Source organism: Symphalangus syndactylus, chromosome 17, assembly GCF_028878055.3.
Source record: "Symphalangus syndactylus isolate Jambi chromosome 17, NHGRI_mSymSyn1-v2.1_pri, whole genome shotgun sequence".
NCBI lineage: Eukaryota > Metazoa > Chordata > Mammalia > Primates > Hylobatidae > Symphalangus > Symphalangus syndactylus.
Genome location: NC_072439.2, coordinates 45,796,003 through 45,817,816, shown reverse-complemented (window position 1 = coordinate 45,817,816; position 21,814 = coordinate 45,796,003). Strand labels below are relative to the sequence as shown.

The window sequence follows — 21,814 nt, the reverse complement described above, 5'->3', positions numbered from 1 at the left end:
GTCTTCCTTTGTGTTTCATTGATTTTTGTGTGTGTGTGACATGCTTTTGATTCTTTTCTTATTTTCTTTTGTGTATCATCAATAGGAATTTTTGTTGTTGTTACCATGAGGCTGACATAAAATACAGCAATCTATTTTAAGTTGATAACAACTTAACTTTATTTCCATACACCTATTTACTCCTCTCCCCCTACACTATTTATCACTGATGTCACAAATTACCATTTTTAGGTGGCATGTCCATTAACATTTTTACAGTTGTTATTTTTATGTTTTTATCTTTAAGTTATATACCAGAATTAAAGGTGATATATACACCACTGTTGGAGTATTATAGTATTCTGTATTTGTCTATATATTTACCTTTACCAGTTAAAAAGTACTTTTATATACTTTTGTGTTGCTGTCTGGTATTTTTTCATTTCAACTTTAAGGACTTCTGTTATCATTTTCTGTAAGGCAGGCTGAGTGATGATAAACTTCATCAGCTTTTGTTATCTGGGAAAGTCTTTATTTTTTCTTAATTTTTAAAGCACAGTTTGGCTATGTATAGTATTCTTGGTTGGTGGATTTTTCTTCCAACACTTTAAATACGTCATTGTACTCTATTCTGCCTGCAATGGTTCCATTGATAATTCTGCTGATAGTCTGATGGCAGTTCCCTTGTACATGACTAGTCACTTTTCTTTTGCTTCTTTTGAAATTCTCTTTGTCTTTGACTTTTGAAAATTTGATTATAATGTGTCTTTGTGTAGCTTTGTTTGCATTTAATCTTGCTGAAGTTACTTTGGCTTCTTGAATTTAGACGTACATTTCCTTTCCCAGATTTGGGAAGTTTTCAGCTATTATTTCTTCAAACAAGCATTCTGCCTTTTTCTATCTTCTTCTTTCTGGATCCCCAAATGCGTAAGTTGGTTCACTTGATGTTATCCCATAAGTCCCTTAGGCTTTCTTTATTCTTTTTTGTTTGTTTTCCTTTTTGCTTCTCTGACTGCATTTCAGATGCACTGTCCTCGAGTTTGCTGGTTCTTCTGCTTAATCAAATCTACTGTTAAACTCCTCTAGTGGATTTTTCAATTCAGTTATTGTATTCTTACATTCTAAATATCTATTTGGTCATTTTAAAAAATTACTGTCTATTGATATTCTAAATATCTGTTTGGTCATTTAAAAAAAATTACTGTCTATTGATATTCCAACTTTGTTCATGTATCAGTTTCCTGAGCTCATTCAGCAGCATTGTGATGGACATTTTGACTTATTTTCAGGTAATCACATACCTCTATTTCGTTAGGTCAGTGTCTGTGGGTTTATGTTTTATTTTTTTTATAGGCTGAGCACACTGACTGGCATATAATAGCCATTAAAGTAATAATTTTGTGTGTATGTGTGTGAGTGAGAGTATGAACAAGAACATTTCCACAGTATTATTCTCAATAAATGTGGCTGAGGGGAAGTTCATCAATATATATAATAGCATCACTGAAGACATGAAGGATTAGGGGAAGCCCTTTTGCTTCTTAGTTAATTCCAGAGGCATTTGGGGGTAATGTAACCAAATTTTCTTTTGATTATTTATTATTGTGAGAAGGTTGATTTTGGTGATAATTTAATTCTTAATTTACAGAGTTAACATAATGTGTTTAACATTTTAACCTCGATGTTTCATTTAGCATAGCTGTCAAAAACTTTTACTTAATTGACCCCTAAAGAGAAAAATTATCTGAAAAGAATAAAATATGATATACCTCAACAAATATTTTGTCCCAAGATACAAGTACAGGTGTGTTTAATAAGGCTCAATCTCTAGTCCTACAGTAAATGTGAATTTCACTTGTTTTCTTTTTCTCTCTTCCTCTCTCTTTCTGCTTTTCTTTCTCATTCTGCCTCTCCATCTCCCTCTTCTTCTCCATTTTTTCCACTTCTGTTACTTTTTTTTACTCTTTTTGCAGTCATATTCATAAGCAAATTATTTAAAATTTAAGAAGCATCTGGAATAATTTTGGTCTGATTCTTATAGCAAACTGTGCATTACTGAGTGGGATTATCTAGGATTGAGATTTATAGTAAAAACTCCCTAAATTGACTAGTTGGATGAGTCTACACCAGTAATCCTTAACACTGCTCAGACATTAGAATCATCTGGATTCTCTTGAAAGATACTGATTGCCTAGGTCCCTCTCCTAGAGATTTTGATTTAGTTTGTTTGGGTTCCACACAGATATTTTCAACAATTTCCCTATGTGCAATTTTTATGTGCAAGTCCAGTTGATAATTACTGATCTATAATCTTGCTACTCTAAGTGTGATCATTGAACCAGCAGCATTAGTATCCCATGAGACCTGGTTACATATGCAGAATTTCATGTCTCACTCTAGATCTACTGTTCAGCATACACATTTAAATAAGATCTCCAGGTGATTTGACAGACATTCATTGACAGTTTACATTGGCTCTGTTAAAAATTAAAAGAAATCAACTGAGTTTGAGGCTAAGCCTTTACACTTATGTTTTCAACCCTGTTTATGTAAGTTGTGTTTATATAATAATTGTAATATTTTTAACTGCTATAAATACATACTAATATATAAATCAACTAAATACAAATATGAAATGAAATAAGATTTGTTTTATACAAATCAAGTTGAATGATTTTGAAAAAGGTGATACACTAAAATTACTAAAAAAGTACTGTTTTTCTCATTTTAAAGTTACATTTATTTTAAACACAGTAAGTCTTTAACATAAAATGCAAGCATTTGAAAGCAATTGCAATCAAAATTTTCTTGATTATATTCAAGTTTAGGTATAACACATCTAAACTCTACCTTTATGTTTAGTTAGAAAAGCATTGGCAAATCATTGTATTTTAAGGTTTAGAATGAAATGAAGTTGAATGAGTCCAAATTCTAACCCATGGTTCTGAGGGTTAATTAACTAGAGATATGGAGATTTGACTGGACTAGAAAGTGAAGCCCATTGCATCACCCACTTTAGGCAACACAAACTTTTTTAGGTTTCAGTTAAAATATGTAACACAAAGATAGATAATATTTCTCACCTCATGAAGTTGTTTGAAGGAATAACAAAACTTAAAGAAATACATCTAGCAGAGTTCCTGATGATTTGTATTCATTCAGTAAAATATGTTTCCAACTCTTTCTTCAGTAAATGTATTTTTCTCCTTTGGAAATTTTATTTTAACTTTCTTAGTTTATAAGTGTGTTTTATGTGTGTATATCTACTTTTATTTTTTAAAATTATTTATTGAAGGACTTGTCAATTACTTTTTACAGTAATAATTTTCACTAAGTAAAAGTTTTAATAATATTTCTCAATGTATTCATTGTTATGCATAATGGAATTTTAAAAAACTTTTTCTTAGGTTTGGGGGTACATGTGAAGATTTGTTACATAGGTAAACATATGTCACTGGGGTTTGTTGTACACAGTATTTAATCACCCAGGTATTAAGCCCAGTACCCAATAGTTATCTTTTCTGCTCCTCTTCCTACTCCCACCCTCCCTCATCAAATAGACCACAGTATCTGCTGTTTCCTTCTTTGTGTTCATAAGTTCTTATCGTTTAGTTCCCACTTATAAGTGAAAACATATGGTATTTGGTTTTCTATTCCTGCGTTAGTTTGCTAAGGATGATAGCCTCTAGCTCCATCCATGTTCCCACAACAGACATATTGTTTTTATGGCTGCATAGTGTTTCATGGTGCTTATGTACCACATTTTTTTAATCCAATCTGTCATTGATGGGCATTTCAGTTGATTCCATGTCTTTGCTTTTGTGAATAGTGCTGCAGTGAACATTCACGTGCATGTGTCTTTATGGTAGAAAGATTTGTATTTGTCTGGATATGTACCCAGTAATGGGATTGCTGGGCTGAATGGGAGTTCTGCTTTTAGTTTTTTTGAGGAATCACCATACTGCTTTCCACAATGGTTGAACTAATTTACACTCCCACCAACAGCGTATAAGCATTCCCTTTTCCTCTGCAACCTTGCCAGCAAATATTTTCTTTCATTCTGTAGGTTGTCTGTTTACTCTGTTTATAGTTTCTTTGGCTGTGCAGAAACTCTTAAGTTTAATTAGATCCCACTTGTCAATTTTTACTTTCATTGCAAAAATTTGTTAGTGTCTTTGTCATGAAATCTTCACCCATTCCTATGTCCAGAATGGTATTGCCCAGGTTGTCTTCCAGAGTTTTTGTAGTTTTGGGTTTTGCATTTAAGTCTTTAATTCATCTTGAGTTGATTTTTGTACGTGGTGTAAGGAAGGGATCCAGCTTCAATTTTCTGCATAAGGCTAGCCAGTTATCCTAGCACCATTTATTGAATAGGGAGTCTTCCTTATTGCTTGTTTTTTTGTCAACTTTGTTGAAGATCAGATAGTCGCAGATGTGCAGCCTTATTTCTGGGCTCTGTATTCTGTTCCATTGGTCTATGTCCTGTTTTTGTACCAGTACCATGCTGTTTTGGTTTTTGTAGACTTGTAGTATAGTTTGAAGTTGGGTATTGTGATGCCTCCAGCTTTTTTTTTTTTTCTTAGGATTGCCTTGTCTATTTAGGCTCTTTTTTGGTTCCATATGAATTTTAAAGTAGGTTTTTTTTTTCTAGTTCTGTGAAGAATGTCATTGGTAGTTTTATAGGAATACCACTGAATATGTAAACTGCTTTGGGCTGTGTAGCCATTTTAATGATACTGATTCTTCCTGTCCATGAGCATGGGATGTTTTTCCAATTTTTTTGTGTCTTCTCTGATTTATTTGAGGAATGTTTTGTAATTCTCTTTGTAGAGGTCTTTCACTTTCCTGGGTAGCTGTATTCCTAGGTGTTTTATTCCTTTTGTGGCAATTGTGAATGGGATTGCCTTTCTGATTTGGCTCTTACTTTGGTTCTTGTTGGTGTATAAGAATGCTTGTGATTTTTGTACATTGATTTTGTATCCTGCAAATTTCAACTTTTATTATAGATTAAAGCATACATATGCAGGTGTGTTATATAGATAAATTGCATGATGCTGAGGCTTGAGGTCCCAATGATTCCATCACCCAGGCAGCAAACGTAGTACTCAACAGGTGGTTCTTTAGCCCACACCCTGCTCCCTTTCTCCCCCATCTAGTGATGTCCAGTGACTATTGTTGTTAATTTAACATCCATATGTATTCAGTGTTTAGCTCCCACTTATCAGTAAGAACATGTGGTTTTTGCTTTTCTGATCTCGTGTTAGGTTGTCTAGGATGATGGCCTCTAGCTGTGTCCAAGTTTTGCAAAGGGTATGATCTCATTCTTTTTTATGGCTGCATAGTATTCCATGGTATGTGTGTGTGTGTGTGTGTGTGTGTGTGTGTGTGTGTATATATATATATATAGCACATTTTCTTTATCCAGTTCCTTGTTGATTGGCAGTTAGGTTGATTCCATGTCCTTGCTATCGTGAATAGTGCTGCAATGAACATTCAGATACATATGTCTTTCTGATAGAATGAATTATTTTCCTTGGGCATATATCCAGTAGTGAGATTGCTGGGTGGAATGGTAGTTGTACTTTAAGTTCTTTGAAAACTCTACAAATGGCTTTCTATAGTGGCTAAACTAGTTTGCATTCTCACCAACAGTGTATAAGAGTTCCCTTAGAAAAGGTACTCTGAAATTATGTGTCAGTAAAACAACTATAAATGTGGATGAAAACAGGGTATTAAAATTATTTCTCTTCAGACTGCTGGGCAAGTATCTATCTTATTACATTTAAAAAACCCCAAACAAAATGAAACTTATACTGGAAATTCTAGGTAACACATTGAAAGGTTTACTTATATAATCAAGACTACAATAAAGCACAATCAAGGAATCCATACTAAAATGTTCAACATCAAAACATGATTGAGTGTGAATTTGTGTGTTTAAAATGTTTAAGGTACACATTTATTGTCATATATGATGTCTCAGTTTAACTGATTATTTTCAAACAATAGGCCAAATTCCATCAGATAACATAGGATAAAAAGGCTTCTACTGAATATCTCTGGACTGCCTCTATTCAAATGCTAATTTTATTTTTCTCTTCGATTTCCCCTTTCTCTGCATAATAAAATAGTTGTCAACTTAGCTCTACCTGGACAGCTCTAAAATATTAAAAGACCCAAGTCCTACCCTCAGAATTTTTTTATTGGTCTGGCATGCAAATGGGCATTGAGTTTTTTTTTTTTGAGACGGAGTCGCTCTGTCACCCAGGCTGGAGTGCAGTGCTGCAATCTCGGCTCACTGCAAGCTCCGCCTCCTGGGTTCATGTCATTCTCCTGCCTCAGCCTCTCCAGTAGCTGGGACTACAGGCGCCCACCACCATACCCGGCTAATTTTTTTGTATTTTTAGTAGAGATGGGGTTTCACTGTGTTAGCCAGGATGGTCTCGATGTCCTGACCTTGAGATCTGCCTGCCTTGGCCTTCCAAAGTGCTGGGATTACAAGCGTGAGCCACCGTGCCCGGCCGGGCATCGAGTTTTAAATGTTCTTCAGGTGATATGCATCTATGGTTGAGATCCATCAGCCTACTAGTTTGGGAGTATAGGTAAAACCAACTTATAAGAAATCACTTCCAGGTAATATAGGTTTCTAGACTGGATGTTCACTGGAATCCTGGGACAAAGTATATTATTGTGATTATTATTCTATTTTTGAATGTATTATGAGTACTCTTTTCCTGATTTAAATCATGCTAAATCATTTCACCCTCAGTGCTTATTTTCAAACACTCCTCTGTGTGAAGCATTTCCAGTTCCACCCTTGTAAGACTGTGTTCTTCTCTGAGTTATATTTAGTTACCTGTGCATGTGCCCATCATTTCCCACATTAGGCTGAATGCTCCTTGAAGGCAGGGAAGATGACTTTCTACTACAGTGTTTCAGTGTCAATAAATGTTTCTTAGGTCGGGTGTGGTGGCTCACACCTATAATCCCAGCACTTTGGGAGGTCAAGGTTGAAGGATGACTTGAGGTCAGGACTTCAAGACAAGCCTGGGCAACATAGTGAGACCCTGTCTCTACAAAAAAATTTAAAAATTAGTGGGACATGTTGGCGCATGCCTGTAGTCCCAACTACTAAGGAAGCTGAGGTGGATCACTTGAGCCCGGGAGGTTGAGGTTGCAGTTCATCGTGCCACAGCACTCCAACCTGGGCAACAAAGTGAGACCCTGTCTCAAAAAAAAAAAAGTTTCTTATTTTCACCAGGTGTTACCATTCTTGCCCCAAGTCTTTATGAAATTGTTTTGGTTCTCCTGTTTATCATTTTGTTGCTTACTCCTTTTCCTTCTCCTGTTCCGTCTCCAGTGTTCTATCAAATTTTTCTCTCCTCAGTTGCTTCCTCTGCTCTCTCTTCCCTCGTCTTTGTGCCATCCCTTCCGCTTGCCTTACTCTACACAGAGCTTGCTCCCTTTAACCGTGTGCTTTTTCTCTTATCTTGGCCCACATTCTTTGCATAGTGGAATTATTAATATAGCTCTCACGAAACTGCATTCAAAAATGTCCTCCTAATAGAGCTGCCCCTCAACAGTTTCGTCTTTTGTTTTACCTGCACACCAGAAACTGTTCTAAAAGAGCAAAATCACTTTTTCAATGTTTTTTTACTTGTAATCTCTTAGTTGAGCAGTAATATTTGGTTTATAACGAAAAGAATCATGCCTTGCAGTTCACACAGCATTTTATATTCAATATCTTCGTCACTATAACATCAAAACAACATGTGTCTAAATGGTGCTAGGCATTTTGAAAAAAAAAAACGTTACACAAAGTTAAACCAAAGACATGATGTTCCTGTATTGACCAAATTCACCGGGTTGGTGGTAAGAAAAGATGCACAGAAGGACTGTCATATGGATTCTAGTTCTAACTTTGAAAGTGACAATATGTAAACTTTTCCTTACTATATTATACATTATATTTCTTTGTCTAGTGGTAATGAAACCTTTCTTCACATGTGTCTATGTTTGTCGCTTTAATAGTATTTAAGTATTGACACAAATACTGTATTTTCCTCTAAATCTTTACCTCCTCCAGTCATTCAATTTATTTTTCATATTGTCAGAGGACTAAATGAATTGATTATATTATTGTTTTAATAGACTGTTCTATGGTATATGAGCCAGGATCAAGAACAAGACTAGTGACAGAAAAGCAGCTAAACTAAAAGAATTTCAGAATATTTTTAGATTGCCATTTAAATTGGTAAAGTTAGAGTCAAAAATGCTGAATCTCTGCTTACAGCAATAGCGTGTGCTTTTTTGCTATTAACTTCTAAACGAACATTCAATTTTTGTTTTCTCAGCATATACATTCTCTAACTTAAAGGCTGATCTGGATAGGGTGCTTGAATTTTTGCTCTTGTTCTATTCTGGGAGGTACTTTTATCCTCCTTTGCCTCCTAACCTCTCACTACTGCTAAATTTATAGTATTTCAGGGCCTGTTCTCTTTTTGGAAGAATAAGCTACTGACCTAAATTAAGGCCCCCTATGGGAAGCACTCTTTGGTCCTTTAGAAGCCCAAGGACATGATGTATATAAAACAGAAAAGGGAGGTTGCATAACTACTATCAAGATCTCATTTCTTAAACTCTAATATTAGTTTGGCAAACAACTAAATTCCCAAACAATTAATGAGATTTAGCTAAGGGGCAGGATCATGTCTAATTCATGAATTTGTGAATTATTTAAGCACTCTAAACTTCTGATCATTTTAAATAGCATTGACTCACAAAAACTGGTTTTATATAGGGAAAGAAGAAAGTTTTGTCATTACATTGTCCGAGCAGACTTTGAGCATGCTAATTTGCATTATTCATGTTAGTAAGTTGCTGCTATGACAGTAACCAGCTACTTTCTTACTGCTCCCATTTCAGATGTTTCAGATGTTGAAAGTAAGCTGTCATTTTACAGAAAGGGCAGACTCCTTCTGTAAGACACAGGCTATAGAATCTTTTTTATAAGATGCAAACTCCACAGGTGAGACCAAATGTAAAGGGAAAAAGGAGGTTTAGAGAGGTTCAGTTCACTTACTTTTAGATTTCTTTATCAAACAGGAAGCTGGAAGAGAATTTACCAAAAAATTTAACAAACCTTGAGAGTATATTATGCAGGGTCCATGCTGGGTGCTGAATAAAATCCAAAGACAAGTAAGACACTCTCTGTCCTGAGATAAAAATGATGAAAAAGTGTACAACTCACTAGAGAAAAGGAAAATGTATTCAGTGCTATAATAGAGATTTAAGCATTGTAGAGAAGAGAGAGAGATTAATTTGTATCAGTTAGTGCTCAAGACTTTTATTATGACCATATTGTTAAGAATTGACTCCAAGTGAGTCCGGATTACAAAAAAAGATTGTGGGCTGGATAAATGCAGCATAGCTGATTGGAGCTTTTTATGAATATTAAAACACTTTTAAATTTTTTTGTTTGACTTTGCAGAATCTTAGCCTGCCTCATGAATGCGTTTATTGTACATTCTTTTAAAGAATGTATAATAAGAATACAAATATACATAATTATAGTTAGAGTTTTTTTCTCATCCAACAACTTTGATTTGTATATCACCAACAAAATATTGTCTCAGAATGAAGTAACTGCTATTATACATTTTTGAGAAGTCTCCCAAAGGGAATCAAAATTTCAAAGAATACCACTGGAAAGCTATTACTATATAAAACTCTGTCCTTAACAGACAATCAATCCAAAGAACACTGATATTTGGTGTTTTGAAAAAGAATTTTAAAGAAACTGTAAGTCCCATGACTCACTTAAGTGAATTACACTGGCTTTCTTTTTGGTGTTTATAACTTTTAATTTTGTAAGGAATCATTTTTAAAGGTATTGATACCAATTGGGAAGTTTAAAGTAGATGCATGTATTTTAAATCAAGTAATAAGAGGAAAAAGCTAGATATGTACTGAGGAAATGTTTAAAAGTAGAATATGATGCCCTTTTGCTTATATATTCTGAAATGTTTTTAGATAGATTTAGGTAATTCTTTCTACAAGGGTTTGCTGAAGTTCATTTAAATCTCATTAGAGGAAACTGCAGTTGCCATCTCTGCATTAATGACCAGTAAATCAAGATTTTAATGTGTAACTTAGGATTTTCAAAGTTTTACTGGCTTCTTTCACTTATCCATTTCTCAATCTGTGTTATAAATTACCTTTCACTTTTTAACAACTGATGACTTCTAAATTTGTCTGTAGCATCTCTTGACTCCTATTTGCTGTTAATTGTTTTATGTTCTTAAAATGGGGGAAAATGAAGTGAAAATAATTTTTATTAATTGCTTTTTTGGATTCTCTCATAATTATGATGCTAGTGACTATCCAATTTGTAATATTTAGGATAGCCTTGATAGAACGTATACATCAAGTGTTATATTGTCCTATTGAATTTCTCCAAGTTGTTAATGTCTCCACTTATGACTGAGTAGACTGTGTGCAGGAAAGCTCTGAGTGACCTAAATCACATAGACCATGATGTGAATGCACTCCCTGGAGTTATGCCAACAGCAGCACCTACTAGAGTCAGAGTAAATATGCATTTCACATTGTTTAATATTAATAACTAACGAGTAGCTGCGGTTCTATGGGTTAATATGATTTCAAAATGGTATAGCTTCTTAGTCTACAAAGTGATAAGCCTGTATGAATAAATTAAGTACATCTCCCTAGAAGTTTTATATCTTAACGTATATACACATAATATATTCAATCGATCACTCAGCATAGACTTTTGAAAATATGGCCTAATTGAAACAGTTCTGCTTTAAGCTAGTAAGTGATTGGAGGTGTAGAAATCCGAAGTTACATCATAAAGAACTTAATGTGGTATACACACTCACTCACATATACACAAGCCACACAACAAAACTAGGGAAGAAATGAAGCCTCTGGCTATAAACATGTGCATGCAATTAACATGGTTAAAAGGAGCAATAAATATAGTAAAAATGATTATTCCTTTATTATTTTATTGAGGAAGTGAATTTTCTTACTTTATACTCTACTGGGGAGAGGTTAGAAGGCAGATACTTTTCAGTTAGAGAATTCCAGGGACGGTCCTGTAGCCATTGTGGTAGCAGCAATTATTGTTATCTCTCAGAATTTGCACCTGATACCTGCACAGGTTCGCCTTGGTTAAAATTAGGGCATAGGCCCGATCTGCTTTCCCTCCTCTGTTTACACACTTGATTTTCCCAGAACTTAGTTCCCTCATTTTACCCTCTGGCTGCCTATAAACCTCATTTTGATAATCTCAAGGAGGGACAACATTTTAAAAATATCTGTTTTCTCTTTCAAATCTTTTCTTTCTGTGTTTTCTCTCATGCCCTTCTGAGCAAGCTATCCTGGTAAACTAGACCTCTTAATGGCTTATAGTGAATTAACGTAGTAGACATTTGTTCTTGTTATTGTTCCTGGGCACCCCACACTCCCGTTTCCATTCTTTGTCCTCCATCCCCCAGGAGCCTGACTTCTGCTGCCTGCATCAGTCTGGTCTCCTTGCCAGCTAGTTTCAAGTAGCGTTCACCAATGGGGACACTGGCAGGAAATTGGAAGGCAGGAGGAGAAGAGAAGGTTGGCCATGTTTCTTTCCAGCACCAAGCTATGTCTCTGGCAGTAGCTGTGCTGTCATGATTATAGCTTTTACAAGGCAACCTCTCCTCCCTAATTCTGGCTTACACTGGACTCTAGTAAAACCATTTTCTTCTCTTGTTCCTTAGCCCTAGGGTAATGATGATCCCTTGCTTTTACCACAGTCTGGATCCTTAACCAGCCCTTGTTTATTTTCTTAATCTTAATCCAGCTGTCCCTTCTTAGAAGTTCGTTCGGTCTCCTGAGTTTCCATATAACTTATGGATTATTTAATCATAGAATTTCAGTTTGACTTCTCTTAGAGTTAGTTGTGTATGAGTCTGTCTGCCCTACTAAATATTGAGGCATGAAGCACATTAAATTCGTCTTTGAATTCCAGTACCTAGGAGAGTATCTAACATGTAATAGAGCTCAGTACATATTTGTTAAATGTATGAATAGGTTAACATGACTGTTGCTCTCTCAGTCTTCTCTTAGAAAACTCCTAGAGCCATTCTAATGGCATTTTTATGATTCCTTGCAGTGTTTTTAGGAATCACTATATCTTTTTTGAATTTCTTCACATTTCTCCTCTAAAGAGTCTAGGGAAGAAATATCCTACTAGTATTACTGAATACTGAATATTCCATGTCAACGTTAGACTTATGGAGAATTACAGCAACTGATCAAAAAAGAAATGAGTTAAAAATCACTCACTTTGGGTTCTCTCTAAGCCAACTTCATCCTGCTTGTGCTCATTGCTTGAAAGAGAATTAAGCAATTGTGACCTCATTCATTTTTGTGCTTTTTCCCTCCCTGCCAAGCTCCATTTGGTGCCCTATTGTCCCACAAGTTGCCTATTTGAGTCTTTTGAATTAAGAGTTTCGAACAGAAGGCCCATCTGCTCTACATGAATATTAAATTATCAAAAGACTTTGAATAAGGAGAATTTACCCTTGTGTTTTTTTTACAATGTTTCCTTTCCCCTCTGTGTAAGATTTAGAGCACCATTGTTTTTCTTCCACATACGCTTGGACTTGAATAGGCTACAGTTATCAAGTTATATAATATAATAGGCTTAGAAACCTTTGAATGGCAGGTACTGAATAGATGTAAGAAAGGTTTTGTTTATTCTCATTATCTTATAAAATATAGTACTTATTAAGTATAATTAAACATGCAATATGCTAGGTCTTGGTATGTTGAGGTTACTGAGTTTCATAAAAACAAAAAAATCCTAAAAATTAGATGTCAGAGAGATATATTTTGCAATCAATCATGTTTATTAAGTAAATGCACATACCATTTTAATTCATAATATGATAGATAGTATGCAACTGACAAATCCATAGTTTCATTTTGAATATTCACGAGTGAGCATATTTTAGCCAGACTTTGAGTCATATGATTAGTGCAAGTAAATTTTATTCTTTGCTAGCAAGCTCTAAAAAGTTCAGAATCGATTGGCTAGGAGATATGCATTATGTAGTCAAATTTGTTAATAAATGCTGTGTAAGGAGATCAGTTGAAAGATGACATTTTTAAAAACGTGCATGGTTTCTATTATTTAAATGTGCAACTTTAAAATAGTTTTTCAAGGAAAGTGAGAATCAGGTTATACTTTGGGTATGAATATTTGTACAACAATATATTGATATTATTAAGAGAATAGACCAGGCATGGCGGCTCATGCCTGTAACCCCAGCACTTTGGGAGGCTTAGGCAGAAAGACCACTTAAGGACAGGAGTTTGAGACCATTGTGGGCAACACAGCAAGACCCTGTCTCTAAAAGAAAAAAATAAATAATAAAATTAAAAAATAAAAATATGTCTAATTTCCTTCTTCTTTATTATTGGCAAGTTGATACTTTTAAAGGTAATAGGGATATATAAATTCCAAAGAGTGAAACAATTTCTCATAATTCACACAGTGGAATTAAAAGAAAATATACCCATTCACTTTATAGAATTTGTATAGTTAAAACAAAAATTGGATTTAGTAAATGTGGGGAACAAATTGCCGGAGTCTGTATCAGTTGATCACTTCCACTGGTCTTTGAAATAATTATCTTGGGGTAGATCTAGATGTTATGGGGATCTGAAGCATCTACAATATTGGGTGCCCTTTCAAAGATAAACAATACAAAATTATGAAAGGAGAACTTAGTTCAGCATCTTACAAGGAGCCTAAGCCAGAGAAGGATGCTGAAAATTAGGCATCATTAGCTTTAGGGTAAATCTGTTTCACCGTAGGTGATGAGTCAATGTAGGTAGTGTGAAATACTTCAAAACAAGGAAATGATTTCTGTTGGCTAAGTGTTTGTGTGAATTGTAAATATTTTGCAAGTTTTAGAAAAAGATTATTTGATACTCTATGCATTTTTATGGATTAAAAACATATTTTTCCCATGGAATCTAAGGTTACATTTAAAAATTTCACTTAATTGTGATGGAAGCAAGGCAGGTTCAGATTAAGACCTCTCAGCGTCCTAGATGGGGTGCCCTAACCCATACATACTTATAAATAAAGTAACACTAAACCATAAAACTTAAAACTTACATGGATGTGCTGAAACAAATATACCTTCTTTCTATTATAATGTTCTATTTTAAAATTCTGTAATGGTATATAAAACAAAAACTTTTCTCATATTGTTCCCTGAGTCTCATATTACCCCTGATTTATTGCCGCCCTAAGTGCCTACTTAATATGCCCTAAGTGGGACATCATCTATCAGGCAAGTAATTGGCTGTAAGTCTGCTTTTTGACACCACTTTTTCAGAGTCTAATGCAGACATGTCATTGCCCTTTATCTTTTTTATATCTTATTGTACTCTCTCAACTTAATTTGCATGACACTAATTTAAGTTTACATGTGCCTTGCAGTAGATTGAATTGAGGTTTCTGGTTAGTCAAACATGTTGAAAAAAGGTGTAAAACACGTGGAATGCTGTTACAAGATGATCCGATCCCTTCTAAGCTATTTTTCCCAATAAAATAAATATATATGTATTTTTTACTCCAAAGCGATATGCCAGTTTCAAGGACGAACCTACTTTGAAGGAGAAAGAAATACCGTTTATTCCTCTTCTGGAGTGTGTGTTCTCTATGAGTGCAAGGTAAGAAGACTATTCATGGGTCTTTCAAAATTGTTTCTATTTATAAACACAATGAAAGTTTCTTTACTAGCTCAACCTTGAAATACATTTTTGAAATTCGAATGCAAAGAGAAAATTCACAATATTAATTATAGTTTGAATGTAAAGAACTTCTCATTTTTTAAGCATGTAAATTAGCAGTTGTTAAACAATTTTTCCAAGAAATGAAAATGCGATTTTGTCAAATTAAAGCTTTGTGAATTTGTCCTGTGTTTTCCAAATTCAAATAAGCTCCTTATTTGCTCTTGGGAGGAAAATGTAGGTGAAGTTAGACTTAGCTTTTTGTCACTCATGATTTTGTACCGTGTGAAAAGTATTGCTCAGTTCAATTAAAAAGCAAACAAAAAACTACCTAACTAAAATTAATTATTGGATGGAGTTGAGACTGATATTTATCTAATTCCCTTTGGAAGGAGTGTTTTAAATTAGTTAAAGGGAAATTCCTTACAAATTTACTTGCCAAGGTTTCTGAAGCAAATGTGATTCATTTGAATTTTTGCCCCTTGACCTACTAATTGAAAAACTAAATATGTTTCACAACACTTTTCATGTTTGTCTTTTGTAAATTATAATGTTATATTTCTTGACCCTAATGTTACATTAAAATCCTTATTCTATATGAAGGAAACTGTCTATATATAAAATTTCTGCTTTAGGGTTTCATTTTTATTTGATAGTTAATTTTCCTTTTTAAATACCTCCTATACATGGTTTGGGAAATGATTTAGCATGTATAAATTATGTAGAAAATTAAGATAGTGATTTATGCTGCTGGCACCACCAATAAACTATGATTGCTAAGAGTGAGGGAAAGGAAAATCCTGAGAATTTTGCCAAGACAAATTGAATCTGAAAGAAGCTATCCAGTTTATGCATCTTAATTTGGAAATCCTTTGAGATAAGCAAGGAGGAGATGCAAAGAGGCAAGTCTTTGACGGATTTGATTTCTAGAACATGAAAGCTCTGATTTCTTCATGCCCATTATAAAGTATCCTCTCTGCTTCTTTTAGTTTTAAATCAGCTTTCCAATGATGTAGGTTCTCATCTTAGAGAATAGAGGCACAGGAACATTAACATGAATTCCTCAACCTGTATTTCAAGATGATGGATTTTCCTTTATCAGCATCCCTACACCGATGCCATTTTAAGTGGAGTAAGTCCCACAATAGATAAAAGAATTGGAAGACAGAGTGAGATCTAGTAACTCCAAAATGAGAAAAGAGACTCAAAGAAGTTACTTCAAGGAGGGAAGAAAACTTCTGCCAGCTGGCTTCTAATAGTAATCTCTAACATTAAAATTTTGGCTCTAAATTTAAAAATCTTGAGAGCATTTAAAGTTTCTCTACTTCTCTTTCTCTCTCTCTCTCTCTGTGTGTGTGTGTGTGTGTGTGTGTATCCTATTCATTTTACCAGAATGTGTCTCATAATACTGATAATTGTGGTTTAGAAATGTACTGGTATAATTGCCTATTGGATTTTAAATTTGCTATTGTATAAGATTATTTGATTTTAAATAGGTTCAGTTAGAAGTCTGTATAGAGGCAACACAGCAGGTGCTCATAAATTTTAGATAAATGAGTGAATGTTACCTTTTATTTGCTCAAACAAAAGGCACCATTTTCTACCTTCTAATGCTGCACCATCCAATAGAAATATGATGCAAGCCACAAACATAATTTTTGTTGGACTGGTTTTTTTCTATTTTCCCTCATATATCCAAAATATCATCATTTCAACATGTAATCAATATTAAATTTATTAACAAAATATTGCACATTCTTTTGTTACACCAAGTCTTCAAACTCTCCTGCATACTTTGCAATTACAGTGTAAAAGAGCCACATGTAGCTAGTGACTACTGATTGTACAGCACAGCTCTACCAGATCATCAGAAGCTTTTGTACTAAATTCTTCACTTTAAGGACTTCCACAGTTTCTTTTCCCTTCAAGGCCCTTAGCTCCTATATTTACTATGTTGCAGAATTGACAGCTCTCTCACACATCCATTTTCTGGGCTGTCAATTCTAGTCCCTGTTTGTTCTTTTATTGTCAGTTTTGTGGCTTTGAAAATATTAGCAGTCCTAGGGGTCTGTGACTTTCATTGTAACACAGAAAAACACTGTGGTTTAGAAAATCAGATTTCCAGAACTGATATTACTACTAAACCAAAAGAAGACTAGCATTTGACTCCACTGTATACATGCCTCCTGCCAAGCTTCTTGACAAGAGCTTATGATTTGGAGAAGGTCCTTTACATAAAGGAGCCAGGAAAAGGCAGATATTGAAATGTGCACCTCTTCTATGAAAGCATTCCTTGCAGAAATTATATCTACAAGTCTAAGCTATTGAGCAGTAGTTAAAATGGAAGCTTGCAAGTTCCAAGAGTTATTTAATTACTTATGTATTGGTTAGCATAATATAACATAGTTAATGATCCTTGTTTTTAGGAGATTGGAGACCAACAGTATAGAAAACAAATGTTTGCTCCTAAGGCAAGAATACTTCAATTATCAGAAGTGTATTTTGTATTTTGGTTTCTCCTTGGGAAGTGTTCAATCTTTTTGGCTGCAAGAACTACAATGATTTTACATTGATTTATTCATTTATTCAAGAAATTTTTTAAGTGCCAATTATGTGCCTGAAAATGTGCTAGACATTAATTTACAAGAGACATGAATCCTGCCCTCATGTTCCTTGTAGTTTTGTGGAAGACATCCAATATTTCTTACGAGAATCATCTGTGAGAATCTCCTTATAATAAAACTTTATAAGAAAACTGAAATGTTTCGAAAGCTCAATTTTAATTTACTGTTTTTTTCCAAAAGCTGTTGATGTAATTCAAACTGTATCTTTGCCACAATTGTCATCTGGGCTTGCAAATGTGTTGTAAAACTAGCAAAATTTTCCAGGATTACCCAGATGCTTGGCAAATTATAGACATGGCTGCAGTGTGGTGGAATCAGTGTGGCTGATTCCTATTCTAAAGATTTGCTTATTCTAAAGACTTTCCAATTGGGATTTGATGTCATTTTGAGAGTGAGCCCATGACCTGTGCAGAGGTCCTCAGGACAAAAATTTCTGGATCTTAAAAGATCCTTCTCAGATGCTGGATCTGGGAACTTCTTAACAAGTCCTAATGATAAAATTTGAAGCACTTGTTTTCTGTTGTCGAACAGGACCAGACCATGAAACTTGTTGAGAGTTCAGGCTGTCCAGCTTTGGATTGTCCAGAGTCTCATCAGATTACCTTGTCTCACAGCTGTTGCAAAGTTTGTAAAGGTAAGACTTTTTTGAAAAGATTTATGTGCAAGAGTTATTATAGTAGGCTAGTACAACTGACATGAAGTAGAAATTCTCATAAGCAAATTATTTCCATAGACTAATAGTATTTCTCTATATGCTCTCCTAATTTGGCAGAGAGTAGCACGGTAGGTAGCCATGAAATATTTACTGAACTGAATTAAAACCAAACTGCTCCCATGCGTTTCTGCAAGTTGTCTTGAACCTGTCTCAAGCTCTGGATCTCTAAATGTCTCTCTATGTGCTGGTTTGGAGTCAGCAGAGCTTTGCTAAAGAAAGTTACACAACAATATTGAGTTAGTTATTTTATTGGCAGCTACTGTTTCTTGGCAAGTGAGTTTTGTTTGTTTTTCATTTCTCCTCAGCTTCTTTTTATAACTTACCTAGAATATTTTCCATTATGACTACTTCAAATCCCTTTCTTCTTGATTCTACTCTCAATTCTCACCCATAGGTTTCTGGACTACTGAGAATGGAGAGGCCATCAGACGTACATTGTTTGTTCTGTGTTGCCTCTGATATGATACAACTAGAACTAGTAATTAGAAGGGACTTCGATTATTAGTTGAAGATAAGAAAACACTAAAATTTGTGCTATTCGAAAATGCAACAGGCCACCCCAGGAGGCAGTGAATTTCCATCACTAAAGGTTTTTAAACTAGGTATCTTATTATAGATTCATGTATTAAATTAAAGCATTGATTATATGGAACTCTGTAAGATCCTTGCCAATCATGAAATTATATGTGCCTTCCTGTATTATATTGGAATAATGTGCTTGTGAATCCACCTTCTACATTGGACAGTGCACCTTGTGGGCAGGGCTGAGTCTTTATGTTCATCTCTGTATCCTTAATACTTAGTATGATACCTGGTATGTAGTTGGTACTTATAACTGATGTAATTGGTGCTGTATAATAAACTGCCCCAAATAAGCTACTAGTACTTGTTTGAATAATGACCTTTATATTGATGCAAAACAAAGCTTAAATAGAAAAAGTAAGACAAAGAAACATTATGAAACATATACTATTTTGTTTTCTTTTAACGTGCTCTATTAAAAGTGGGCATAGGATCTGATAGATCCTAGATCGCCCACTCCCATTTTTAGCAGGGTGGTGCAGTTTGGTTTTGTTTTTAGTTTTTAAGTTACTTTTCCATCCACTCAATAGAGAGTTTTTAAATCTCATTTTGTGTGAGGCTCTTTAGGAATTACAAAATGGTTTAAGACATGGTCTGCCCTTCAAGGAGCTTTCAGGGTAACTCTGCAGTAATAAAGAACACTTCTAAAAAGAACTATGATCACATAGACATAGAATAAGGACCATAAGAGTTTTCACTCTCACAGTGCGTAAGTCAGTGCCTTACACAAAGCACATGTGCAATTTTGATATGAATCAAGAATGTTCTTTGGATTTAGTCCTCCAGTTTGCAGCTTGACTAGAGTGTCTTTGGGATCTACACATAGGCAGGCCATATTGGTGTTTCTTAAACTTAAATATACATATGACTAACTTAGGCATCTTATTAAAATGCAGATTCTGATTCAGTAGGTCTGGGGTCAGGCCTAAGAATCTGAATTTCTACAAAAAAGCTCCTAGGTGGTGCTAATGCTGATGGCAAGCAGCACCATACTTTTAGTAGTTCTCTATTGCTGCAAAAAAATATCTATTGCTGCTCCAAATCTCAGTGGATTAAAGCAATAGTATTGTGGGTCAGGAATTCAGACAGGGCTTGGCTAGGTGATTCTTGTGCTCCACGTGGTGTTAACTGGGGTCATTCAATGCTGTAGGGCTGGAAGCCGGGCTTGGCTGAGAGGTTCAAGATGGCCTCACTACATGTTGGTCACCTTGGTAGGGTTGGTTAGAAGGCTGAGCCAGCTGACACTCCCTCCTTCTCTACATAATCTAAGGACTTCTTCCTATGGTCTCTCCAGCAGGGTAATCATCAGACTTCTTAAATGGTGGCTTAGGCCTTCAAAGACTAGGTCTGGAACTGGCACCACATCACTTCTATCATACGCAATTGGGCAAAGCACTCACAGGCAGCCCACATTCAAGAGAAGGGGAAATAGACCTCACCATAGATAAGAGTGCTGCAAAGTTATGGCCACTTTTAATGGCTGTCTTTAATGGACACTACAGGTGTCCAAGGGCTATACAGAAATTACAGAGATGAATAGTGTAGAAGTTAGTCAAGGTTGGGTAGGATAAGATTTGGGTAAAAAGCTGAAATAGGGCCTGTAAGATATCAAGAGAAACCTTAACTACATCCATTTCTTTTTAAAAGAGTCCTAATATATTATGAAAAGCAAGTTAATAAAAGGAAAATGCTAGTAAAATTGTGTTATATTTGAATTATTTACAATTAAAAAATAATGTATTTACATAGCATACTTAAAAATACAATGATAGGTTATACCATCACTAATACTTCCTCCGCCTGAGATTCTGATATAACTGATAGGAGTGGGGCCTTGGCAATACTATTTTAAAAAAATCCCTGATAAATTATTTTTCACAGCTAGGATTGTGAACCACTAGCTTAGATAATCCTCAAACTGAAATTGGACAGATTGGCTCTTCTTGAAATATTTAGCACTATTTTTAATAAAGATTGCATTAATTTCCGATTCAAATATATAAAATAAACATGTGTTCTCCTGGCAGTTTCTAACTTTCAAACTAAAAGAAGTCAAGTTTTCAAGGCTTAAATTTTTAGTCAACTCCTAAAGATATGTTGTGACAAATTCATTTGTGATAAAATTGGCCTCCTGTTTCCAGGCCTATTTGTATAGTGCTAAAGATGGTGTGTTCACATCTGAAAGAGTAAGTTGTTGGACAACAGTTAGTAAATATTCCCTGAGAGCAGAGCATGAGATGAAGTGTTGACTTTTTCGCTAGAGGCTCAGCCAGTGGTTGGAAACTAAGCTACACACCGAAGTCAGGCTCCAAGTCGGTAGGCGCTAAATCAAATTCACCCAAGACTGTGTTCTAGGTACCCTGTAGCTAGCCATCTTCTGTAGTAGCAGATCAGAAAAAATGTAGCAGAAAAGTTTTCTGCTTTTTTCAAATTAGAGAGCCCTTTCAAGGAAGCTTATAACAGATTACCACATGACAGACACTCAGCGATTCAGTGAGGATTCTGATTTAGAAAGATAAAGAAATAATATGGATAACCTTTATATCCACAGTCCTTCTGGTTCTTCTCCTCCTCCTTGGCAACCACTTTGTCTGCCCGCAAGATCATTAAGCCTTATTCACTAGATGGCCCTCCTTAATTTATTATTTACTTCATCTCAACTCATAATTATAAGCAATAGGGGCATCCACATGCAGAAGGCTGAGTTAGTGTCAGTTCTCCTTTCCCTGGGAAACTTCTGGATAACCCATAGTTTCCCATATTATTCAAATATCACCTTCATGATTCTGGCCATGTGCTATGTATATATTGCTAATACCATTATATAGTTAATTTTAAAATACCTACTATAGTCGACTCACTTTTAAAAGATTTAGTTTTATTCCTAAGCGGTGGTAGCCATGAAATAATAGGATTATTTGCTAGATTTCTGTATTTCTTATACACAATAAAAGAAATCCATTGGTATTAGTATTTTTTTATGTTCATCCATGTACATGAGATACACTTTGGGAAACACTAGGATAATCCATTATCTTGCAAAGAACACCTAAATTAAGTTAATATTCTTTCATGTACAAGTGATAGAACACCCAATTCAAGT

The 21,814-nt window shown here is 34.9% G+C and overlaps 1 protein-coding gene across 5 annotated transcripts in view; it reads left to right on the top strand.

Moving 5' to 3' along the window:
• The window catches only part of NELL2 (neural EGFL like 2), a 447,696-nt gene that overhangs the window by 229,728 nt on the left and 196,154 nt on the right, over positions 1 to 21,814 (top strand). For all 5 annotated transcript variants that reach the window (XM_055246787.2, XM_055246786.2, XM_055246790.2 and 2 more), the window contains 2 exons: positions 14,639 to 14,730; positions 17,946 to 18,048. In XM_055246787.2, the coding sequence (XP_055102762.1) occupies positions 14,639 to 14,730; positions 17,946 to 18,048 (195 nt within the window). The remainder of the gene's footprint in view (positions 1 to 14,638; positions 14,731 to 17,945; positions 18,049 to 21,814) is intronic.